This window comes from Serinus canaria, chromosome 21 (genome assembly GCF_022539315.1).
Source record: "Serinus canaria isolate serCan28SL12 chromosome 21, serCan2020, whole genome shotgun sequence".
Taxonomy (NCBI): domain Eukaryota; kingdom Metazoa; phylum Chordata; class Aves; order Passeriformes; family Fringillidae; genus Serinus; species Serinus canaria.
The window spans coordinates 205,140-230,972 of record NC_066334.1 but is presented as its reverse complement, the minus strand read 5'-3'; the positions used below and the strand labels follow the sequence as shown (position 1 = coordinate 230,972).

Sequence of the window (25,833 nt, the reverse complement as noted above, 5' to 3'; positions counted from 1 at the left end):
CACCCACGGCTTCATTTACAAATTCTGGCATCAGTGACAGCAGCTCTGTGGGACTGGGTCTCTGCGTCTTCTGCTCTAACTTCCCCTTCAGAGAAAACCGGGGAAAATGCCTCTGATCAGCAAGTGGTTCACAAATCTTGCTTTTGAGTCCTCCTCATAAGGGCTGACAGGGGTGAGCTCATCTCACCCACTCATACACCAAAAAAAAAAAAAAAAAAAAAAAAAAAAAATCCAGTCTTTGGAACTTTGGCATACTCTGCTCTACAGCTTTGCCAAGCCTTGCGACAGCCTCTGCAAGAATGTGTGGGGGACAGATGAAGGGGCCAGCATTTCACCATGGGTTAAGAAGGGAGCCTGGATGATTATCTTACAGTTCACATCCATTTTTCAGGTAATTACACTTATGGAAGATGTGTCAAACCCTTTGTGGTGGGCTGTCCTGCATGAGCTTCCCACAGGGTGCTGGGGATCTGCCTCTTGCAGGATGGTGCATTCTCAAATCACAGCAAAGGACACATCTAAGGATCACTAAAGAATCCAGCAGGGCAACAATATCCTCCAGGCTATCAGATGTTTCAGAGACACGGTGGAATGTTGCACATCTTAGCATAGCATTCCCATCTGAGAACTCAGTATTCCCAAGGCCTTCCTTCCCCTATGTGTTCTGCTATTTCTCCCTCTCCAGGAGAAGGAATAGTGACCCATTTGGGGTAGGAACCCACTGGGGTCCAAAGTTAAAGGACACTGAACAAACCTTGGGAGAAGAAACATGGCCACCTCTCAGCTTCAGTTACTTGGTTGTTTATTACAGAGGGTCAGGACATAGCACATTTTCCTTGATGCTGAGCATCTGCCTCAGAAAATATCTGTGTTAGGGAAATCCTGTGCCCATAATATCCCTCTGAGGCACTGCTTACCCAGACCTCTAAAGGTGATGGGAAGTTCACCTCCTCCATCTCCACTGCTGGACTTCTGTGCCATGCCTTTGTGCTCCTGGTATCTCTTCTTCATCAGCTGTGACTCCAGAGCATTTCTGCTAGCATGTTGGTATTGGCATCTTGCCAATACCATCCTGGCAGGGCTCCTGCATTTCAGCTTTCAGTGGTCCACCATGTGGCTTGGACATTTTGCCATCTTAGAAGCCTACAATGCTCATACTGCATCCAGGGCACAAATTCCAAATGCTACCCCTTGGATGGGAGAGGACATTTGGTCTAGCAGGCCTAAAGAGTGTCTCATTCCTCTGAAACAGCCACCCTTCCACTGGCATTTGCATAGAAGTCCCCAGGGAGTTACTCTGGAGGTACAGCTCCCCACATCAAGGAGACACAGTGTTGCTCCACCATCCATCGCCATCCATCATCTTGACCCTGAGTGCAAGAAACACAGGTACATGGACAACACAATCTGTCACTTTTAATCTCCTCTCCACTTCTACCTGCCCACGGCTTGTCCCCCAAACATGTGGAGCTTCCCTGCTCTTTCCTCCAGCAGTTTCATTCTTTGTCACTAACCTGAGACTGTGAACATGTGCCTTTCTGATCCCATCTCCTCCCAAAATTTCCTGCGTCTGAGCCCCTCTGCATTTTGTTTCCCTGGTTCTCTGGTATGTTTGACCTATCTCTTTATTCTGTTCTGGAGAAATCCCCATGCTGCAGAAGTCAGCTCCAGCAACCACATTGTCTCTAGAAGCATTCCCATTAGCAGGGGACAGGTGATGGATTCATCATTGCCAGTGCAGGACTGATTTCCCATGTGACATTTTCCTGAAGTTCAAGCTGGATTCACAGATCATAGATCATACATACATACATACATACACTGAGATATAGACAGAGATTTATTGAAATATATATGCATCATCATAAGTCAAACATATACAGGTACCCACATTCCTGGTGATCTCTGTTAGGAGTTTTTCTGATGCACACCTGCCTTAGGAACTAAAGAACCCCTCTAAATTCAACATGCAAAATGACACACATCTGACTGATTACCTGTCTCCCATGTATCTCTTGCATCTGCACTTTTGAACTTCTGATCCACAAATTCCTACTTATGCGGAGTCCACACAAAGTAACTCATCAACCTGGAGTCTGTTATCAGTACAGTTAAGTTGCTTTAGAAGGGTCCGCATTGCCACAGGAAAATTTTTCAGACGCAGCAAACCGAAGCATGTTGAAAACCACTGACCACAGGTTTTGGGATTCTAGGGAATGTCTAAGATTATTTGGAGGCTCTGCACTTTTAGAGCTGAAATGTTAATAAGAAACTATTGACATTAGTTGGGATGAACATTGCTATATTGACATGAGAAGGAAGCACAGACTGAGGGGGAAAAAAAGGTCAGTGTTTGACCCGTGGGATAATAAATCGTGTTTTTATCACCAATGCAAAATGCAGTGGTTGCGTTGCTATATACAGTCCGCCAGGTAAACCAAGCCACTGTGTTTCCTTTATTTCAATTAGCTACAAGTAATTTGCTGAGATATTCAGGGTAATGTGTAACTGAGAGGTTCTGAGGGCTGTTCCCAGCCTACGGCTACAGAACCTGACACCTCTAAGCAATGTGGAACATTTTTAGCCTCTGCTGGAGGCAAAAACTAAAAGTTAGACAGCACAACTGTAATTCCTCCCCAAATTGCTGGGATGGTTTCTGCCAGGTCCTTGCCCCACAGCCACACAACCTGGGTGGGAGCTGGGGTAATGAGGCTGCCTGAGTGCCCTGGGGGAGGAGGCTGGTTGCAAGGGGAATCTGTGCTATACCTCCTCCAGCCTTCACAACCAACTCAGGCAAACAAGCAGATCATGTTGGTGTGAAAATTTGTCCAGTTGTCTCTGATCACAGAGTGACTTTTGTCAGATGGGAGAGCAGCGGCTACCTTCCTACATGAGTGTTAGGCAGCTTTTGTGTCTGGTCTTCTGCACACCTCCATAGAGCCATAAAACTCTACCTTTCTTCCCTGCTATGGACATTTCAAGCTTCACTGATTAGGTTTGCATTGTATGTAGCTATTAAAGCCAAACATTTACAGTCCTTCCAGTTTTGCAGGATAATTTCAGAAGCAACAGCCCCAAAGAAGTCCTTTTCTGTAGTTGAATTACCTGATTTGTACAAAGATTTTAGCAAAAAATCTGGGCTATTCTGATTTCTATGTGGCTTCCCTCCCTTCCTAAGAATAATTGTGCTAAATCCTCCAAGACATAAGATAAACACAGTGGTTTCACTTTATTATAACAAACAATAGATTTTTCAGTGCTGCCTCACCAGGTCTCTCATTCGCCTTTGTCTCCAAAAGGTTTTGTTTTCATCATTTTGCCACCATATTTATGTAGAAATGCACTGGACAGCTGAGGGGATTTTACAGTCTCTTACATTTCCTGTTCTGTAGTTTAATTAGTAATTTCTGAAAAGAACTTAACTTAAAATAAGAGATTTCCCACTACAAAAGAAAATTAAATAGATGAGCTTCAGACAGCCCAATGCTTCTGCAGGAACTTCACTCTTGATGTGTTTCAGGAGAAACAAGGACTTGGTTCAGGAATCAGGTTCAATTATCAATTGCATTTTGGCAAAGCAGCAGGCTCAAACTTATGAGTGCAGCAACCTGTCCCCCAAAGCCCAGATCTGCTTCTTCCTCCCAGTCAGGAGGGAATTCCCTATCCACACACCTGCATCATCTATCTGACACTAGCATGAAAAAGTTGTACAGCCAGCAGTTTGCTCACACACATCTCCACGAAAGGAACAGACCTCCCAAAGATGCTGCTCATATCTCAGCCTCCCCTTTCCTCCATTTGGTGGATGCAAACTGAGCCAAAGGAAGAGATGGTTCAACAGAAACACTGGGACCTCTTGAAGATGGGTGTGGAGGGAGAATGCTGTCCCCATTTAAAACATTCACCAGTCAGGCCAGGGAAATGCAACTTAATGTCCTCCAAACATAGCCATGCTCTGCTGTAAGGTCAGTATCTTGACTTTTATCTGATAGCCAAATACAGGAAAAATTCTGTCCTTATTGATATTTCACATGGCTTTCAAATGGTTTGGCCAATGCAAATCTTCATCCTCTTTGCCAAATGAAAGAGGAGGAATTTACACACAGACAAGCAGAAACCTTGGATGAGAAGCAGCAGAAGAATTTGGTCCTGGACTTCTCCACTGGCCCAGACAAGTTCTGTCTCTGTCAGCCCTTGTCATGGGACAAAGCTTGGAATTTCTTTCCAGCCATAGTTTTACTTGCTTCCAGAGATTTAGAAGATTTTCTCCATCAGTATTTTATTCACTACCAGTAGACCAAATAATCCAAATCAGCACCTGTCTTTTCACTGATTTTTTTCTGCTCCTTCACACCTCTGGTTTGTATCCCCAAAAGGCCATGTCTGCATTACAAGACAAAGCAGACAAGGGAATTGTGGCACCGAGAGTGAAATGGTAAGGAGTAGTCAGGGACCTAAAATAAACAGGTCTTATAAATAAACCTCTCCTATGGCTTGGGACAAGATATCCGTTGCTCTTTGCCTAGCCACTGTCTGCAAGGTACATGTTGGCTGGGCCAAAACCACAACAGCAAGAGCACCAATGGATTGAGTGGTGCAAGGAGAGAGATGGAGCAAGACATAGCCCTATGACCTCCTTGGTCACACACAGGAAGAAAGATGTGGACATCATTTAGGCTGAGCACCTTGGCAATGGTAACGCCACCTGGGGTGGTTGTAGGTCTCATCGCTCTGGGGAAAAGTCATTGCAGCCTTCCAGTACTTACAGGGGCTTAAAAAAAGAGGAAGAATACCTTTTAACACAGCAGATAGTGACAGGACAAGGGGGAACAGTTTTAAACTAAAGGAGAAGAGATAGAAGATATTAGGTAGAAATTCTTTACTAAAAGGGTGGTGAAGCCTGGAACTGATTGTCTAGAGAAGCTGTGGCTGCCCCATCCCTGGAAGTGTTCAAGGCCAGGTTGGATGGGGCTTAGAGCAACCTGGGATAGTGGAAGGTGTCTCTGTCCATGGCACAGGGTGGAATGAGATTATCTTTAATGTCCTTTCCAGCCCAAACCAGTCTAGGATTCCATCATCTGCCACATCTGCTGAATGTGAATATAAGCTGAAGATAACTCCACCACAAGTCATGAACAGTCCACGGTGTTCACCCCTGCCCTGTTCTCTCCTGACCATCCCTAGCCTGGAAGACCCTTTACAGTCCTGGTGGCTTCCATCCCTCCTTCCATCCTGCTCAGCTGAGCATGTCTCTCCCAGCTCCCACAGTGGGGGATGACGTCTCAGTGTTCTTAAATGCCTGGAGGTATAATGACCACTGGAAAGGAGTGAATCAGGGTGTTATGTATCTAACCAGCCTGAAATCTCATTTTCTTCCTGGGCAGAATGAGTAGGGCAAATGTTGTAGTTGTGAGCTGTCACTCCAGTGTCAGCTGTCTACACGTGCACTGCCAGTCCGGCACCTGGATCAAGGTTTGTTTCAGCAGTGCAACACACTGCTTGGTGTGGATGGCACCCAAGTCAGTGAGGAAATCAGTTGGGATATATTTTAAATGCCAGAATCTGGAACTGTGATGACAATCTCCTCTGAAAATAGTACAATCCAGAGGACAGTTCATTCACAGACCGGTGAAAAAGATCTATTTGAGCAGTGGAAAAGTTGGCTCTTTCTGCAATTGTATGGTTTGAAGGTATTCACAATATTTGGGGATGGTCTTCACTTCCCTCATGGACAGCACCCACAAGATCACCATAGACACTCATTTTTCCCAGAGAAATTTTGATGGTGTGTTCAGAGACAACATCCAAAAGTCCCTAAATCCCAAGCCACTCTGTATTTCTTTTCAGTGCCCTATTTGACAATAAAATTGGAGGAGTGAGTCTTACCAGCCTCAGTGCCAGATTTCAGGTGATGCCACTGAAGATTTATTTTAACTGAGCACCTGCTTCTGAAGACTCATACAAATAAATGCACATTCCCAAGCAGGCTCTGGAATAGCTACAGGGCTAAAGGCATCCTGCTGCAGCTGAAAAAAAGGCTGGTCTTGATGCTCCAGTGGCCACTGTGATGTGTCGAACTGCCCAGGTAAGCATGGGTTACAGCAACTGCTCGCTCCCTGACTGCAATGGACTGGACACAGCTCTTTTATCAGAGCAACCTTCATGTTTGCAAAGCTGCTTCTGATTGTGAACTGCAGTCCCATACAGTCCCTACTCTAACCAGTCATTAGTGCCACTCGGAAATGTTTGGGTAGTTTGAAACAAATTCCATCAGAAAAAACACAGGTTTCTGTAAAGGAGTAAAACTGTCCTGTATTTTCTGGCATGGAGGCTTCCAGAACAACTTCTCCTTTCTCCGGGACAGGATTAATACCTGTACTGTTGCTAGAGTGTCTGATAGCTATATTCCATTAAATCCAAAATAGAATTTATTTCTATTCAGAGCAAACTCCACAGCCTCAGATTCACCCATGAGTTCTCAGTTCCTTTTTCTTGCAGCTCTTCTCCCCACCACATGGTAGAGACTATTCTCTAACTTGTAGAGTACCCTCCTTTCAATCCCATTTGGTAAGCCCATGGGGCATCAGAAATCCGAAAAGAACCTGTAAAATAACTCTCACAACCTCCATGACTGATAGCACTGGTCAGATCCAGAAACTGAGGAAGAGTGCAACCTGCCTGCACTTACTCTTCAGTGTAGTTTTTATTTCCATTACTTATATCCAGAGTCTGGCTAGAATTTTGTTGCTTTGTTGCTTTCACATTTGTCTCTGGGCTGAATATCTCTTCCTGTTACCACTGCTTGCCCTTTGCCTTCCCTGCAAAGGGTGATAGTAATTTCTCTTTGAAAAAAATACCTACCTGAGCAAGCCTTGGGGTGCATTTCATTCCTCTTCCCATCACTGAAATATTTACACATCAAAGGGAGTTTCCTTATCTAATGAGAGTTAGATGATCATTAAAGCAACACACAGTCAGTAACAAAGAGAGATGCCTTGCAGCCTGGGGTGGTCAGCAGGCACTGAGCTCCAACCCACACTGGCAGTGACAAGGGGCCTTCATCACCAGCTGCTGTCCTGAGAGGAGTACACAGGAGGGGCCCTGCTGGCCAAGAGGCCTCTGCAACAATGCACAGGCCAGGAGACTTGCTGTGTCCCTTAAACATTCCCCTGGATCTGGGCCTTCCTCTCTTCCAAATCAGCTGGGCTTTAGGTTTTTAAAGCACCTTAGCACCTTCTGAATCAGAGGCCAAAAGAACCCAGCTTCCAGAAAGCTCTAGGTAATGACCAAGCAGTGTTTCATGGGCATCTTTGAAATGACCAAGGAACCCACACCCTTGAAGTGAGTGCCCATTTCGATATTCTGTCCTCTGTTCACACTTATCACCTCCTCCACCCCAGAGACTGTAAAATAAACACCCCTCCTGTCCTGGTGCACTGTTATCATCTCCACAGGCAGCTCACACAGCACTTCCTTTCGGGGTGACTTACTCCAGAGATGTTTGGATCTGTCTCCCCTGTGGCATGGGAGTACCACTCATGAGTCCATGGACACTCTATCCTCAGTGCATCCTGTACATGTGACACTCTATCCCCAATGCACACTGTGACTGCTGCAATGGCCTGGCTTTCCTGTTCTCCTGCTGATTAAGTCAGGACAGTCCCCTCTGTTCCACCTGCTACAATGGAAACAGGACCTGAAGCTGCTGCAGAATTAGGTGGACATGATCTACAACTCCTCATCCAGGCCAAGAGAAGTCTCAAGAGGTCCTCCAGATCAATGTCAAGCACCCACTGCACCATCCTGCCACTACAGCTACCCCAAAAAGAGCAGCAGGGTGCCCTGAGCCTGCCAGCAGCACCACCAGCTCTGGCACCAGGAGCATTTTTGCCAAGAGTGCTATGTGGGCTGAAGATGTCCATGCCAGATAGGACCCCAGGATCCATGCCCACCCTTCTGGCTTCTGTCTGATGTTTAACCTTGGAGAGGAATAACACATGAGAGGCTCAGAAGTATGACATTCCCATAGACCCATGTGGCTCTGGTCAGCCAGCCACAGCCCTCTAACCTCTCATTCCCCTTAGCCTGTCAATTAGTTCTTGCCTTTGTGACAAGTTCACTCAACACCCTGAGCAATTAGAAGCCAGAAGGCATCAGCTTTGTCTCAAATGATGAGCCAGATTAATCAGCTCCAGTTGCACTGAATTACCCAGACAGGGCTCACGGCAACAACCTCCAAGTCACCAGCAAAGCAGACAGCATCCCATTTTCACCCAGGATAATCAGCAAGGATGTGAAAGCCAGATGAATGACTAGGTGAGGGTGGGCTGCTGCCTGTCAGGAGCTGGAATATAAGTTAAAGCACTTTGAAATTAAATCCTCACTTTGACAGGGAACTAATGCAGAGATTTTAAAGTAGGTGTAATAAAGTTAGACATATGTGCAGCCTAGCACAAGTGCTTTGAATCAGTGTGCCCCAGCTACAGAAAAACAGAGCTGAAAAGACAAAGGGAATCTCGAATAGCTCCAAACCAGCTTGGCAAGATTTTAGAGGTGGTAGCAAGAGGTTTTAGTAATGGACCTAAGTAACAACATTGTCAAAAGGAGATTTGGTGCACAATTGTGGCTGCCTGGGATCTTGGATTTCACACCGGGCAGCCAGCTCATGTTGCTCCTGGCTTTAAGTCATTTATGCCCATATGGATAGACAGAGGCATAGCAGATGGAGCAGAGATAGGGATCCCCACCACATCTCTTGGCCTCGGGGTGGTTAAGACATCCTCTTAGGAGCTCTTGGGATTTCCCAAGAGTTGACTTTTCCAGAGGTGAATTTAAGCTTTGATATTTGTTCAAGCATCACCCTCCATCTGCACATTCTAGAGCCTGCCACGAGCCACTGTGTCTGGCAGCTCTCCACAGGACAGCCCTTATATTGAGACGCCAAGAGGGTTTGCAAACTTATGCCTGTTCCATCTCCAAATGCTGTTCTCCTGACAGAAACCCCAGAGAGATACCCCAGATAGAAGCCACCCAGACCCCTCTCCTTAGTTGCAAATTTTCAAATGCACTTTGGCATTCACAGTGAATCCTCAGAAACTGGAATTTCGGAAATCACTCCAAGTCAAAGGGGTGCTTGTTGAAGAAGGCAGCCTGGGCGATGCACTCCAGGCAGCGCCAGGACATCTCAGGCCTCTGCTTCCTCACAGCGACTAGGAAATTACCCCAAAAATATCAAATGCGGAAACTCCCGCCCCTCCCCTCTGCGAGGTTCCCTCGTCTCTCCCGGCACCCAGAAAACCAACCCAGAGGTGCCGCTTGGTGGGTGCAGCAGCAAGGTGGGGGGCGCTGGTGGATTCCCCACTGCACTCCACGTCGCCGGAGAAAGTCCTAACGCCCTCTCTGCCGCCGGACCCCCTGGTGCCCCCTCCGGTGCCCTCCCCGCCGCCGGCCCGCCCCGGGGATGTCCCCAGCAGTGAGTCCCGCCCAGGGAGCGGCGGAGCCGGGGCGGCCCCCGGGGCTGCCTCCGCCCCCGGCCCGCCTCTGGCCCCGCCGCTCCATCCCGGGACGGGCCGGCCGCGCTGACAGTCGGGCTCAGCGGCCGCCGCGGGAGCATCAGCCGGGCAGCGCCCGGCGCTCCTGCCCGCGCCCACCTGCGGCGGCGGCTGCCCTGGGCGCGGGGCGGCGGGGGCGCTGCCGCCGCCGGCTCCGCGCAGTCCCACCCCGCCTGCCCTCCAGGATGAGCCCTGAGTATTCTCTGCGCTCCTTGCTGCTCATCATCCTCGCCACCTTCTCGGCCAACGCCAGCAACTGGCTGTGAGTAGCCGCGGAGCGAGAGGGGGAACATGGACTCGCCGCAACCTGTTGGTAGCCCCGGGGGCGTGGAGCAGGTGCCGCGAGGTTGGGCAGCACCGGGCGCGACCTCCTGCAGCGATGCTACTCGGGTCCCCGGCGGGCCATAGGGCGCCCGTCGCCATCGCGTCCGTCCCGTCCCCGCTGACCCTTGCCGCCGTGGCGGTGGGGTTGCAGCCCTCATCCGCAGGCAGGTGGGCGGCAGGGGATACCGACTCTCCCCAGCCGCTCAGTGGCGGTGTGTTATCGCGGCTGATGGGAATGGGGCTGGTTATCTAGCCCCTGACCCATTTTTTGTCCTTAAGTTATGAATCCGGATTACACCCGGATCACGGGTGGAGGTCGGGGCGTCGGGTCGGAGTGGAGCCTGGGTGTTGGCGAGATGCCACGAGAGGGCCAGCGGTCCAGGGGAGAATTTGGCAGAGCTGGGGCGGCCAAACGTGCTGGGCCCGGGGATCTGCAGCGAGCAGGGCTGCCCACGCCTCGGCGCCCCATTCCCGGTAGGAGGACGGGTGTCGGGGGGCTGTTGCACGCCGCAGAGGAGTCCGATGACATCGGGAACCCGCTGAACAAACACTGAAATAATGTGTTAGGTAAACAGGGGCGGAAATCGTTCTGGAAAATTCCTACGTGTTTGCCAAGGCGGTGGGACTACTTTCTGAAGAGGACACCCCCCCCCCCTTCCCCCTTCCCGGGTCAGAGGGGATGTAGCATGAAAACACTTTCCCACCTAACTTTGAACGAAGGCATCGGTTCTTCCTAATAAATCTGCTTTGGTGGGAGATGGTGCTTCCCCCGCTGCCCGTGTTGCCGGCTGACGGGAACTAATTAGTTCCCCTGCACGCACCCAGCAGACCCGCTCTCCGGCTAGGAGCGTGGGCCGCCTCCATCTCACCTTCATGGATTTCTCTCGGCAGGGGCAAGTACACCACACAAGTTAAGGAGTTCCCGGGATTGTCACCATGAAAGATCCTGAGTGTCGTGTATCCCAAACACAGGTGCTCAGGTGAGCACACATCCCCTGTGCAAGGAGTCCTCTCTGCATCCGGATACAGCTCCTGCCTTTGCATTTTGACTTGCTGGAGGCTGTGGAATGTAGGTGGTTTTTGGAGGATGCTCCCCCATGCCTGGGGAAAGTGCCAGGTCAGCGGCACTCTCCGAGTGTCCTGCCTGTGAGAAAAGGTGGCTGCCTGGGATGCGTTAAGTGCTTAGTCCTTCTCCCCTCCTTCTTTGCCAGATGGAGCGATTTGCATGCCGCACGTCTCTAGCAACTGGTGGGTGGATCATAGCAGCTATCAAGGTGGTCTTTTAAGCTGTCATGCTTCTGGTGAAGGTATATTGGGAACTGTGGGAGTGTTTTTCCTGCAGGAAGAAAAGTCCTGCTGAGGAAGCTCTGTGAGATGATGGCAGATCTCTGGAGAGGAGCAGCTTCGGCTGCCCTGGGACAGGCACGGCGGAGAGTGGGGGTTTCATGAGTGAGGTCGGCAAGCTGCTCCGCACGGATGTGCAGAGGTGGGACTCTCCTCGGTCCCCGGCGCCACACGCAGCTGGAATAGGATTTGGGAGGCGAGGCGGAGTAGTGGTTCGCCGCACTAGTCAGGGAGGGCTGTGTGCAGCCGTCCGTGCTGGCAGAGCAAGGGTGGGCGCGGGGGGCTCGGCAGCAAAGAGCGGAGGGCTCATTCCTGCCAACAGGGGAGGAAAAGCAGATACATTTCAGTCCGTTTCAAAGGAAGGGGGTCAACTTTTTTTGATGTTGCAAATGTATCATGATAAAAGGATCATCCCCCGCACAGTGCTTTTTATTCTTTGCCTTTAGGATTAAGACGATTCCCATTGTTTATCTTCTCACATCAGAAACAAAGACTGCCAGAGGCAATAAACAGAGTTAGAAGGATCCCAGGAATTATCAGATATTCGAGGAATGAGTGTGCCTTGTATGTCTTCACGTGTGTGGGCTCGGCATGCTCGGCGTTATCCCAGGGCACTGCCAGCTTATGCCCAGCACACGGGATGGATCCAGCCTTGCCAGGCACATAGTTCTGCACAGAGGTGTGTGCATGGACTGGCAGCATGCAGTGAAGTTTGCTTTTCCAGAAACCTGCTGGATTAGAGATTAAGCTCAGTTGTGAGCTTTTTTTTTTTCTCTCCTCCTAAAGCTCTAAAGCTTCTTTAGACCTGTACAGACTCGCATTCCCCCAGTGCTTGGAGATACGCTGCTTGCAATGCTTGAGCTAAGTGTTTCTGTAGGCCTGGCTTTGTGGGGAAAGTGCTTGTTTTGGCCATGCAATGAGCTGCCCCATCCAGTATAAAAAGGAGGTGATGTAGGGATCTCTCAAAGGGATCACTCTGCTACATTGAGTGGCCATTGAGCTGGAAGAGATTTCCCAAATCTTTTCATTAAACAAACCAACCTACTTTCTCCCTGGTTAGGAAGCAAACCTCAGGTGGTTTTTATCAGTGTTCTGAGTCTGGGGAGTTGCTGCTTGCCTTGTTGCCTATCCAGAAAGCCTCTGTTCTCCAAATCTGAAGAGATATTCTGTTCCCACTTCTTGTGAAAGCCTCAGGCTTGCTCTTCCTTCTGCGTTTGGAGGCTCTGATTTGCCTCCTGCCTCTTCAGGCAGAGGTTTGTAAATTAAATAAAGGGCTGTAGACAGAGCCTTTTACATCTTGTTGGCTGTGCACAGGAAGGTCCCTCTGGCTTCTGCTTTATCTCTTAAGGAGTCCAGGGCTATGCTTTTTACAGGGGAAGCAGATGAGTTGCTTTTCAAAGCAACTTGCACTTCGTAGACTCTTGAACCCACATGTGCAGTGATGTGGTTGAATTTGGAAGCAAGGCCTCTTCTGCTCCAAACTCATCCTGATGCTGAGGGTGTTTTATAGAGACTTCTAGCCAAACAAGCATCATTCCACAGCTGGCACAGGAGTGCCAGGCTTTGGTTTTAGTCCAGTTGTTTAGTTACTTAGTTATTCATTTTTTTTACTTATTTTGGAGAGAAGGAAGTCCACATGAAAAAGTGAACTAGAAAATGTGCAAAGTGGGTTATGGATGTAAGCATCCACTAAATGCATGAGGCACTGGGGCCCACAGCCTTGCTCTCTAGCTGTTCAGAGGTTTGACTGATGAGAGGACAGAAACAGAAAACATCAGATACAACAGGGTAGGGTCCTTTAGGGGTGAGACCCCTGGTTATCAAACTATCTGAGAATCATTACAGCCTCTCTCCATTTTCTTGTAGCTAAAACTGGCTCTGGAGGAGGCTTTCCATATGGACATGCTTGGTCTGAGATATGGTCATGCCATTTTAGAGCAGGGTGTACCACCAGCAGCTCTGTCTACCCATTCTTTACAGGGATTTAAAATCTCCGTCTGGGCTTGGAACTTGGCTTAAAGGGCCAGAAGCACAGATGGGCTTTTAAAACCTTAAAAAAAAAAATAATTATATGAGTGCTCTGGGAAAGCTTGAAGACATTGTGAAGGTCCAAACATGCCTGGCTAAGCAGCTGCTTTCTAACCACTTTCAAGGGCTGGTCAGGAAGGGATAAAAGGAGTTTGGATTTCCCTGGCCTCCTTCCATCAGAACATCACACAGTGCTTTCAGACGGGGGCCCAATTCTCTGTGCCCATCTCTGCCAGCTTAGGAGTAGGGATGTTGCAAGAGCAGCTGGAACGCTCATTTTGTTTGGGCCATTATGCAATGCAGAAGATTTGAGAGGAAGTATGCCTGGGTCCTGCATTTGCATCCCTCTGGTTTTAAACCAGGCTTTATTTTTTTCAGGTGAGTCTCTACAGCTTTGAGAGTGGGGAGAGATCACTTCACCTGGAGCCTGGCATAGTTTAATTTTGTACAATATTCTTTGCATTGTCATTGCAATGCTCCGTCTTCCATGTGGTGAGGAACCGGTCCAGTATTTTCCCTTCAGATGCCATGCAGCGATGGCACAGATTTGGCAGGTGCTGCTGGCTCTAACACAGAGCTATTCCTGCCAAGCTACACTCCCTTCTCCATGCTCCTAATTTTTGCTGTGAGGACAGTGTCAGGAAGGTTCCCCGGTTACATCTGAGCTGGACCCAGCAGCCAGGGTGGTGGGTTGCACCATTTGGGTTTGATGAGGAATTTCCTTACTTTGAGGGGTGCTGTGGGTTGGACAAAGGGCTCTCCACTTCTGAGATGTTCAGGGCTCCTTTGCATTGCTCTGGGGATCCTGTCAGATCCACAAAGTTGGTGCATGAACCTATGGAACCTGTTTCCAAGGCTGTGAGGTGGGAAATTGAAACTGCTGGAAATATATTTTAATTTTTATTTATTTGTAGGTCTTACCACTTCTGACAATACCAGCTAATTTTATCTCAGCGATGAAAATGGACTGGTTGTGGGTTGCACCCTGAAGGTTGCACACATTAGTCCTGGCACTGGACTTCCAAACAAGTTTGGCTTGTCTCTGAGCAATGGTCCTGTCTGGCAGACACCCTTCAGGGCTGTGTTTGCCAGGGTGTAGGAGGGCCCCGTGCTCTCTAGCTCCTCAGTGATGATGGGCATTTCTTAAGATGCCCTTTCCTAAGAAAGCCTCAAGTAAAATTACACCCCTGTCTTTCACAGCAGAACCTAACTCTAGGGAGGATGGACAGGAAGGAGATAAAACCACTTTGCATGCCAGGCTGTGAAGAACTGGTTAAGCTACAAATATGAGCAACAGCAAGAGGCAGATTTCTTTTTTGCAATGGCTTGATGTGACTCCATGAATAAAAACTGGACTTTTGCACTGAAGCAAAAAAGTGGTTATGTTAGTTTGCTGAGAGCTACTGTCTGCTTGATTAATTCATCCTTGTAGATTTAGAGAAATGCATTACAGCCACTTTCTTAAAATGATGAAATTGCTGAGCAATCCTGGAGGTTGACAGTTTCTAGGAGATTCTTCTGTATTTCCTTATAAGTACAATGACACTGGCTCTTACAATAATTAGTGATTTTTTTTTTCTTAAAGCTTGAAAACTTGCAGTCATCCAAGGCTGCTTGAATGGTAGACTCTGTTCTGCATATTCAGTGCAGGTAACCTCTGCCTTACCTACCCAGAGGTGTCTGTCCCCGACACCTGTGGGTGACCCCTGGCAGCATCCTCCAGGCTCACTTGGAGCTGCTGCCATGGGCTGTTGCACTTCACAGCAAGGAAGCTGCCTTGCAGGATCTGGCTGGCTCAGCAGAACTGGAGCCAGTATTGTGCTTTCATGAAATTACTTGGGGGAAAGTAATTGAGTCTGTTGGCCAATGGAGAGCAGCCTGGGGTCTGTTGAAAGTTGGGTGAGATCAAACTAATACTGTAGAAGGCTTTTTTTGTCACGTACTTGCAAATTCTGACCAAAACTTTAAACTCATCAGATTTTCTGCAATGAGGTCTAGCCTGAAGCACGGCAGAAGTCAGCCTACACTTGCCTCCCCTTGCAACAAGGCCTAGGTGTTGTACCTGAATCCTGGAGTCGCTTCTATTGTCTTATAAAGGAAGTAAAGGAAATTTCCTACACATTTAAAGCAGATTTCCAAAACAGATGCTGTTCAGGCTCTTCCCAGCTTCCATCCGGCTCTCCCCCTTTAAAAAGTGGAGATTTTGCCCCTGCATGCTCAGAAAGCCAAAAAGCAGCACTGGCTCAGGACCAGCAGCTGGCCATCTTGCTGTCCCCAAAGACTTGTGAGGAGGGAGGTGAGCCACCACCAGTGGCTGGGGCATGGGTGTTTGCTGCGTGCGCATGGTGTGAGATTCAGGGTCCAAGGGAGGGGGGACAGGAAGTGTAGGCTCACCCTTGAGCTGAGGGTTGGAGGTATAGGCATAGCACTGCCTCCTCCTGGGTGGCTCTCTCCACAGCTGGTAATTGGAGGTGAAGAGTAGGTGTGAAAAGCAGGTTTCAGCCAAGAGATGGTACCCTAACTGTGACAGGAAGGACTGAGACAGACGCTGTATTTCCTCCAAGGAAGCGACCAGACAGGTTCTCAGATGATGACTTGTAAATCATGGTTTACACTTAGAAAGGCAGGATGTCTAATCCCAGGGGATGGATGCCTGGTCCCTGGGAGGGCAAAGTCTGCTACAGAGCCAGCAGCTGGACAAGGGCAACCTTGCAGGTCTCTTGCAAATCCTACAGGAACATTCCCAAGCTGGCAGGCTTGAGGAACCATGGATGTGGTGGGTCCTACTGGCCTGGAGCTGTTGGAATCGGAGACTGGCACTAAGCCCAATGTGGGACACCATGAGAAATCATGGGAGCTGTATGGCCTGCATAGAGCATCATCTGGCCTGCCAGACTGAGACATCTTTCCATGGCTTCACTCACCCTTCTTGCTTGGAGAAAGCAACAAGGCAAAGACAAAACACTTCTCCATATCTGCAGGATGGTTCCTTGTAAGGAGCCATAACACTGCTCAGTAACTTTCCCTGTATGGATATATCTATGGAGACAGATAGATGCATGCAGGGATGCATGGGGTTTTTCCATGGATTTTTCACATTATAAACAAGCCTTTAGTTCTTCCCCAGAAGAAGCTTGCCTGCATGAGCTGTCTTAATTCTTAGGACAATCCCAAGTGCTGACCGATGACTGTCCCTGCACCCTCAGGAGGCACAGAGATGTTCTTGCTGACCCCTCCACAAGCATGGAGGTGCTTGCTGCCTCTCAGACAGGAGCAGAGCTAAATCATCTTTACAATTTAAGGCTTGGCCACTCAACCTTGTGGGAAGGTTGAGTATTCGCTGAGCAGGGTGAAGCTTCTCAGCCTGATTTCAGAACATCTATTGAGTAGTTTATCAGGGATGCCAGTGGCCTGGGTCTCAAGGTTATCATCTTCAGGAAAATATTCCCAAAATGAGACAATACAAAGAGTTCACACTTGAAACTCATTTGTTTGGAAAAAAGAATCACTTGAGATCTCTGCTTTCCCCAAGGTATCTATCTCCTCTGACCCACCTCAACTGAGTATTTGTCAATGACTGAAATTTCCACACCTTTCCATGGCAGGGAATCTTCTCTCCTCTCCTCCTGGCTCTATCTACCACATGCTATGGCTCCTTCAATGTCTCTTTGTCATTTCACTAATTATTCTTCCTCATGAAAGTATTATCATAATTTTTATTTAAGCAGGAATTTCTGACATCCCCCACCTTTCCAAACCTACCTGGATTTGAGATTTACTTACTTGCCATCTTGCAGAGTGCATCAGCTGCAGCTGCTTAAATTATGGGCTTCAGTCCTGATCTCAGTACTTCAGATGGAAAAAAAAGAAAGGGCTTTCAGTCAATTTTCTCCTAAATCAATGACTTTTAAGAGGGAGTCTGTGGTGCAAATGACTTACCTGGATTTAAAGACAGGAGAAAAGAAGTATACAAGGCCATGATGAAGCAAGAAGACAGAACTTTAAAAAATGGTGTGGGCAGCAGCTCTCCTCTTGAAACATTCTTTGCCCAGTCTTGGAAAAGGAAGAAAATACGCCATTGTTTGGGTTTGTTTTCCACAAACAGGGCTGTTTTGAGGCTGCATGTGAGACTTAAATTATAATCTAGAGCTCTGCATAGCAATCAAGATGTGATGTCATGATGGAGGATCTGCATTGAGACTTTGTAGAGGGCAGGAGCTGTTTGTTGCCTTCCTCCTGCTGTGCCTGTGTAGCTCTCTGTGCAGGTAGACAAAGGCTTTGGCTGCAGATTCTACCACTTCAGCCCAGGGAAACAAAGTTTGGAGCAAAGTTCTTGTTAACGACCAGACAAAGCGCTACAGTCAGGTTTCCATGGAGACCGTGGGATGCTGCAGATGTGTTTGATTCCTGACAGCCTTGGTGCTCCACAGCCCTGAGAAACATGAGATGGAAGCACCTTTGAGTGCTGACAGAGTGTGTTTCCCAGTTCTTACCTAACTCTTCATCTGCCCCAGAGAGGGGAAGGGGATAAGATATTCCTACCTGGTGCTCCTGAACGTGGTGTGATGAGCTGCTGTGTGAGAGCCTCAAAGCTAAGGTCCTTCAGCCAAGGTCCTTCCTTAAATCCTTGCCTCAGCCTCTGGATCCTGAATCAGGGATCAGGATGGGAGCGTCCTCACCCATCAAAAAACTTGTCTTTTGGAAAGCAGTGATAGTTCTCCTGGATGAGTAACAAACTAGTAGCATGATGGGGCCACAGCATTTTAGGCACAGTTTTCTTCATCTCCACAGAGGGGCTGGTAAACATAGACCAAGGAGGGGTGATAGGACACAGGATCTGTCAAGAGGGAGAGAGGCCAGAGCACTGTTCTGTATAGTTTCATCTTATTTGTCTGCATTGCAAAACAAATTACCAGACCTGGTCTTGAGAGCTGTACCTATCTTTGAAGCATCCTTGGCCTTTGTTTTATAATTCTAAATAGCATTAAATGTGAGTTGGGAAGGCCCCTTATCAAGTGCATCTCCTTGGATAAGCTTAAAAGGCTTTTGTCACACTTTCCATTAAGCATGCTTTGAATTTATTACTGCACATTGCCCAGAGAATCTCAAGCTGGGGAATGTATTAAAAAAGGAGATGATGCCCCATCCCAAGGAGAGCTGATAATAATGTGTATGCCACATCTGTGTCACAGAACTCTTCCACCAATGTGTCTGCACTCAAAGCAGGGACTGACTCATCTGTAGGACCAGTCTCACTGGCTTTGAAGGAGCTGCTTGACTGGCATGATGGGGGAATGCCAGGCAGAGGGGGAAGCCAAATCATCACAAGGGGTTGGTACTGGAGATAGATTCTGATTTTCTTGGCTTCCAGGCTCAAAGCTGATCAGTAACCCACACTGTCTTGAGCTGAATCTTGCCACTCTGTTGTGTGTCATCTTCCCCATGCCCAAACTGGAATGATGGCTGGACCTGGGAGGGGACAGCTGTTACAGGTACCCTGTGTGTGCTCAGCATTCAACATCCTCAAAGCTCCCAGAAGTGGTTTGGTGCCTTCACCCCAGGTCAGCCAAGTGCAGCAAGATTTGAGAACAGCAATAGTTGCACTCCATGTCTGGGACTGCACCGCAGGGTTGGGGATACACATTGCATGGTGTGGGGGCCAGCAGAAAGGTGACAGTCCTGAGTTTGGCCACAGTGGGTTTTTCAAGCCACCTGTGTACATCAGGTCCTGTCTTCTGCAAAGAGGGCTGTCCCCTTGGAGGAGCAGGAAGCCTTGGGCAAAGATGATTTGCTGGTATAAAGGCTCTAACAGCACTTGACTCTGAAACCCCAACAGCCTGCCTCTTCCCACTGTCAGAGAAGCATTGCCTCCATGATCACACACAGGGAAAACTGAATACTTTTGACATCTCGCCATGCAGACTCTCCACGGACACCGTGAGCCAAGACAGCTTTCTCCCTGGCTCCCACAGCCCCCCCAGATGTGAGCATAAAACCAAGCTGGTGAATAATTCTGCTGATGCACAGAAGAGAAAATCTTGTTTTCTCCTCCTGGGGCAGACTGGCAGGGTTAATGGGAGGAAGAGGCTGTGACAACTCTATTTTGTGGCTGAAGTCAGCAGATCTGGCTCCTGGGACACATGGGAACAGGCAGGGAGCAGGAGCCACTTTTGCACAGTCACTTCTCAGAGACAAGCAGGGCTTCAAAAGAAAAATCCTTTGCAGGATGTTGCAACTTGGGAGGAGTTAAAAAAACACACAGACAAACCCACAAGTTCTGTAGGGCTGGGAAATGCAGTCAAGGAATGAAGTTTCCAAAAAGCTCAGTACTTGCAGCTCTTGGTGCAGAGAAGGTAGCAGTGTGCGACAATGCAGCTCCCAAGGACACTAAAGCTCAGTGTGGTTAGTGGATGGGTGCAAGTGTGAGTTACACCTGTCCCATGCAGGGGACCCTCCATGTCCACAGCAGGTCAGGGCTCCACTATGGCAGTGTCATCTGAAGTGGCTATCAGCAGCCACAGGAAAGAGGGAGTCTCATATACACATCTGCCAACCGTCACTAATAATTGTAGAGGATATTGGATTATCGCAGAGCCTCACTGGAAAATCTGACTGGGTCTATCTTAAGCTCCTTCTCTGCTCCAGAGGTTGGGGCAGGAGGATAGAACTGGGAAATGGGCAAGCATGGACACCATGCCCACAACACAAGGGGTGGGAGGTTAAGTTACTAGGATGTGCAGCAGGGACCATCATACCCACACACTGGACAAGGAAATACTGAGAGGTATTGAGATGCTTGCTCTTCAAGGTGTTTGCTCCCTCATTCCCCTAATACTGACACCCAAGAGCAGCTCTGTGACTCTTACCTGCTGAGGTTGGCGCTATGGAAAGCAAAACACATAGTCCCCTCCACGAAGGACCAGTCTTTTCCAGATCAGCAAAGACCTCATGGCCCTATTCACAAGCTGGGCTGGTGGAGGTAAGTGCCCAGCCTGTGCAATTTTGCCCTGGCAGGCTCCTGATTCTGCTTCCCTGCTTCAAACCCTGCTTGAATCCCAAGTGACAGGAAACCTGGCAGCTCCCAGAGGCCATGCCTGCCTGTTGGGGTCTGGAGCAGCTAAAAGCAGCCTCCAGGAGGGAAGTGGTTTGGGGGGCAATGTTTGCCAGTTATGAGCACACAGCCACGCTGTGGGAGCGCTGTGGCAGATGGAGCTGGCAGCCAAGTGCCTGTCCTGCTTGTTTTGGCTGACTTGGAGAACTCTGGCTTTTCCTAGTAGCACTTGGATATGCCGATACTCAGGAGACCTGACCAGGCACATTCAGACAGCGCTGAAAATATCTTCCTTGCAGGCAACAGAGGCAAAGGGGAGCCAACAGCTGGACTCCCCAAGAGACAGGGACTAGGCTGCAGAGGGATGGTTGTTTTGCTTGGGCTTGTTCTCTGTCAGCCAGAAATGCATCCTGTAGAGTCTCTGCTGTGGTACATTTAAAGGTGACCCCAGATGGGCAGAAGGTCTCAGCTATGGAGGGGGTAAGAGGTTCAGTCTCCTTGCTTTCTGGAAGGCTGAACATGGGTCCCAGATGAATATGGGCTCCCCCAGCCCTTGCCTCCTAACCTGTTGTGCTGGTGTCTTGGCAGGTACCTGGCAAAGCTGTCTTCAGTGGGGAGCATCTCTGAGGAGGAGACCTGTGAGAAGCTGAAGGGCTTGATCCAGCGCCAGGTGCAGATGTGCAAGAGAAACCTGGAGGTGATGGACTCGGTGCGACGTGGAGCCCAGCTGGCCATTGAGGAATGCCAATACCAATTCCGCAACCGCCGCTGGAACTGCTCCACACTGGATACCCTGCCTGTCTTCGGCAAGGTGGTGACACAAGGTGAGCTGGAAGGATGTGTCTGGGGTGATGCTGCTGGGGGAATGGCTATAAAAGCAGTCTGGTGGGCTGCAGGTGGGATTTTGCCTGCTTGCCCCTGAGCTGGTGCCTGGGGAGGGTCAGGAATGTCCCATCCAGTGTTGGATCTTGGGGTGGATGGGTCCCTGTGCACTTCAGTAAAGCTCTATTCAGTATGTTGGGTACAGCATATTCAGACTTCTGCTGCTCCTCAGCTCTCCTGAACCTTTTCCACACCCATTGTAAAGGACATGCCAAGTTTGAACAAAGGTCCTAAGGTCACCCTGCTCTCATCTCTTCCCCACCAAACCTATACTCCATAAAGCCGTGGGTCATTTACTCAGTCTCTTTCTGGGCAGTGCTGAAGCAGTGGCTGCTGCCAGGCTGGCACATGGCCACTCTTGAGCAGAGCATCAATGGGGGCACCATCAGGAGGATGTGGCTCAGTGCCGCCTGGCATGGGAAGAACATGTGGCAGCATCATCCCCTGCTACCAGCCTTCAGGGCTGGATATGGCCAGGGCAGCCCCCAGCCCCCAGCTGCACCCTGACTTCCCAGAAGCACATGACTGTAATCCTGTGAGAACTGTAGTGAGGATACAGAGGGGAAAACCCCTCTGCAACCCCTTAAGATCACTGAAGCATCCCTTGCCTCCCCTCAGGCACTATCTCACCTCCCATCCTAGGACCCCTAGACCAAAGCATCCCCCTGGCTCCTTTTTTGACTTTCCTCCCCTCAATGCAGGGGTGAAGATCTCTTCTTGTGAAGGTTCAGGGACTGGAAATACCAGAAATACCAGAAACTAAAAGTCGTCTCTTTTTAGGCAGCCACAGCACAAACCGACCAACATGATCCTACTATTAACCTCGATTAACTTGGAGGCAGTTCAGTCCCACACTGGCTGGGTCCTCCCCAGCCACTGCCAGCTGGGCCACCAAAGTCTGGGATGCGACCACCAAAGTAGCTGCCCTCTCTATGACTGGCAAGCTGAGCGATGTCTGCTCACATCGCCCCTCCGTACCAAACATGGGACCACCCCAAATACCAGCCCTCCTTGCTCAGAAATGGAGGGTTTGTGCCCTCAACCAGCCTCAGAGGATAGTGGGCATTGTGTGTTGCTAAAGCTTATCCCTGCCCCTCCTACTCTCTGTGTTCATGCCCAGGGATGCCCCCAACTTCTCAAACAAGTTTTTCTCAACCATATGGCACCACATAGGTAGACACAAAACCTGGGACTGCACTGCACCCTGGACACTAGTGAAGTTCTGTGAGTGCTGTGGGAGCAGAACAGGGATTTGCAGGGTAGTTTGGGAGGCATTGCGAGCTGCACAACCCTGTGACGGATGGCAAGGATCTGCAGCTCCAGAGAACGTTCCTGGATGTGGAAAGCAGACAGCTAATCTGGATGCAGGAAAGATTTCATGGCAGAGCTGCCCTGCAAGCACAAGGCAAGACAGTCTTCCGTTACAAGCTCTGGAGAGCTCTGCCCACACTGGCAGTGCAGCCTCTGTCTCTCCTATTGCCAGGTTTTATCATTCATCCATCATTCGTGTTTTTAATGTTGTTCCAGTTCCCAGCTTCTTCACTATTGCAAGAATGGGCTGTCACTTCTGCAGAACATCTCCCAGCACCCAGGGATTTCTGATGAGTCAGGTCCTGGCTTGGCAATAAGCAAACAGCATCACTGGAGGTGGGGACAGTGAGGGTCCGATGTGCTGCCTCTATCTTAGGAGGAAGTGACAGAGCAAAGAGTTTAGCCTGATAGCTCTGTATAGCACGTTTTGCCAAGAGCCATCTTTCAGACCAGCTTTTCAGGGGAGTTTATGTGCCACACCAGAGTTAAGAGGGAAGGGGAGAGAAGAGACACGTGGCAGTCTACCAAGAGCCTTTGGCCACCGGGCTGCATTGCCTCCAGAATTGCCGCTCACGTTGCCTCAGACTTTCTGCCACCTTTCCCACCATGGTTTGTGCCATTGCAGGGACACGAGAGGCAGCGTTCGTCTATGCCATCTCTTCAGCAGGGGTGGCCTTTGCCGTGACCCGCGCCTGCAGCAGTGGCGAGCTGGACAAGTGTGGATGTGACCGCACAGTGCAGGGGGGCAGCCCACAGGGTGAGTGTCTGAACAGCGAGCAGCTGCAGCTGCATGGGGACACAAAGTAGCCAAAATACCCACTCAATTTGCTATTCAAACCCACTCTCTGTAGCCATCCAGAAAAGAAGGAAAAGTTAAAAAAAAAAAAAGCACTGGTTAGTCCACGTGACTGCCTCAGAAAGACACCTGGGGTGCATCACCCACTGGACTGAAAACATCTTGTCCATGTGTTCCCCAGGGCCACACTCCCTAGCTTCCCCTGTTCCCATGTGGCGCAGACTAGTAGGCAGAAAGACAGAGAGGGCAGGCCAGCTGGATTTTAGGAAGAGCAGGGCTGGAGAGTTCAAGCACTACAGGGTGGCAGTACCTGTCTCATCTGTGCTCTCTGCCTCAGGCTTCCAGTGGTCGGGCTGCTCCGATAACATCGCCTATGGTGTGGCCTTCTCGCAGTCCTTCGTCGACATCCGTGAGAGGAGCAAAGGGGCCTCTTCCAACAGAGCATTAATGAACCTCCACAACAACGAGGCAGGGAGGAAGGTAATGGCATGGAGAGAACCTTGGCAGCTGGCACCACTCTGCAGCATCCCAGCCAGGCTCTGCAGCCATGGCTTGAGCCATTTGGGCTTCTTTTAATCCCATACCCACCAAGCAGTGTTTTCTGCATAGTCCTCCCAGGCCCTATCCACTGCGCCCTCCCTGCTATGTGCAGCCCGCACTGATCATCCCATCTTGTTCCTTTTGTCTCTTCCTCCAGGCGATCCTGAACAACATGCGGGTGGAATGTAAGTGTCATGGTGTGTCAGGCTCATGTGAGTTCAAGACATGCTGGAAAGCCATGCCCCCCTTCCGCAAAGTGGGCAACGTCCTGAAGGAGAAATTCGATGGTGCCACAGAGGTTGAACAGAGCGAGATTGGATCCACCAAAGTGCTGGTGCCCAAAAACTCCCAGTTCAAGCCACATACAGACGAGGACCTCGTCTACCTAGACTCCAGTCCCGACTTCTGTGACCATGACCTCAAGAATGGGGTCCTGGGCACCAGTGGGCGGCAGTGCAACAAGACCTCCAAGGCTATTGATGGCTGTGAGCTGATGTGTTGCGGCCGTGGCTTTCACACGGACGAAGTGGAGATTGTGGAAAGGTGCAGCTGCAAATTCCACTGGTGCTGCTCCGTCAAGTGCAAACCCTGCCATCGGGTGGTGGAGATCCACACATGCCGGTGATGAATAGGGGAGGGCACCCACCTGTATCCTCTTTAAGTGACCCTGCTTCTCCCTTGCCCCACAGCCAGGACTGAGGAAGTGACCCAGATGCTGCAGGGAGAGCACAGCTCTTTACAGAGACAGAACCACAGAGAAAAACAGATTTTAAAGAAAAAAATATTTAAAGTTTAAAAGACCTGATCATTGTTGGCTTTTTTTATTTTGTTTTGTCTGCTTTGCTGTATGTATTGCTGAAGCCAGAGCCCCTTGGTGTCCTGTGCCGGCAGACATGTTTGCTCTCTGGCTGTTTGGGGATCTATGTGATGCCAGCTCCTGTTGGATCGGCTCCTGCTGCTTTTGGAGTGCTGCAGACAAGAAGTGTTTAAGGCAAGGGTAGTACAGCATTTGAAATCTTCTATTGTAGTTATTTTTGTTTGTTTAAAGGCACATGCTGAGTATCCTGGAGAGGCACTGGCCTGGCTAAGCCTCAGGAAGGGAAGGAGCACAGCCAGCCTGTGCAGCCAGGTGCATGGCAAGGGACAGGCAGGTGGTGACAGTCTGGCACTGTCCTCCAAGAGTTAAGTTCCACGTGGAGTCCAGCCAGGGTGATTAGTTCATGAGGGCAATGTGAGACACTCCTGCACCCCCTTGTTGTGGGATGCTCAAAGGCGTCCTGGGAATGGATGGATTTTGGAGCAGCTCCAGGACTGCTCTGATTTACAGAAGCTCCTCAGTGGCTGCCTAGGGCTATTGGAGGACATGATGGTCCCACCATGCTCCCTTCCCCCTATCTCTTCTCCACTGGAGACAGTGAAGGGCAGTGATACCTGCAATCCACTGACATTTAATGGAGCTAAGAACTGGTGGGAGAAAAACCAAGTAGAATTCTTCTCCTCTGTCCCATAATTGCCCCCACCTCGCAGGCATTCCACAACAGGTCTCCTCTTTCTTCTCCATGCACCTGTTCTCCTCACTCAGGAAAACACTGGGGGACAGTCCCTATCCTGATGAATGCTGAGAAAAGCAAAAGTATAAAGTGGAGCAATTGAGGGTGGAGGAGTGCTGGTGCTCTGCCACTGTTGCTGTGTCACCCCTAGGAAGCCACAAGAGAAGGACTCAGCCAGAGGAATGCTGCCATGCGTGCCCTGAAATCACAGAGATTTAGTGCAACAGGGCCCCATGGCAGTCCTTCTCCCTGGGACACTGCCATGAAGATAAGGCGCTGTCCTGCCTGCTCTGGCTTCCCTCTGCCTAGGACTGGGTTAGTGCAGAGTCCTTGCTGTTGGGCTGTAGTATGAAATATTTGGAGAACTAATAAGCAGAGGGACACTATGAGGGAAGGTGGAAAGTGAACCAGTTCCTCTCTCCCTCACCCACCGGTATATGAGTCAAGAAGTAAAAG

At 49.6% G+C, this 25,833-nt stretch overlaps 1 protein-coding gene across 3 annotated transcripts; it reads left to right on the top strand.

The window, feature by feature from the left end:
* The first annotated feature begins 9,678 nt into the window (after positions 1 to 9,678).
* Positions 9,679 to 24,632, top strand: WNT4 (Wnt family member 4). 3 transcript variants are annotated; one of them, XM_009099379.4, is made up of 5 exons: positions 9,679 to 9,813; positions 20,887 to 21,122; positions 23,117 to 23,248; positions 23,625 to 23,767; positions 23,985 to 24,632. In XM_009099379.4, exons 1-5 carry the CDS (start codon positions 9,737 to 9,739, stop codon positions 24,450 to 24,452), a joined length of 1,056 nt encoding a protein of 351 aa, XP_009097627.2. In that variant the 5' UTR covers positions 9,679 to 9,736; the 3' UTR covers positions 24,453 to 24,632. The 3 variants fall into 3 exon arrangements, with proteins under 3 accessions (XP_009097627.2, XP_050838584.1, XP_050838585.1); XM_050982627.1 differs by lacking the exon at positions 9,679 to 9,813 and adding an exon at positions 10,099 to 10,855; XM_050982628.1 differs by lacking the exon at positions 9,679 to 9,813 and adding an exon at positions 11,208 to 11,361.
* Positions 24,633 to 25,833: the final 1,201 nt, after the last annotated feature.

Excerpts from the sequence above, each read along its gene's own strand:
- WNT4 (XM_009099379.4), top strand. The coding sequence starts at position 9,737 with ATGAGCCCTGAGTATTCTCTGCGCTCCTTGCTGCTCATCATCCTCGCC. Across the intron at positions 21,123-23,116 it reads CGGCAAGGTGGTGACACAAG|GGACACGAGAGGCAGCGTTC; the intron begins GTGAGCTGGAAG and ends GTGCCATTGCAG. Across the intron at positions 23,249-23,624 it reads GCAGGGGGGCAGCCCACAGG|GCTTCCAGTGGTCGGGCTGC; the intron begins GTGAGTGTCTGA and ends TCTCTGCCTCAG.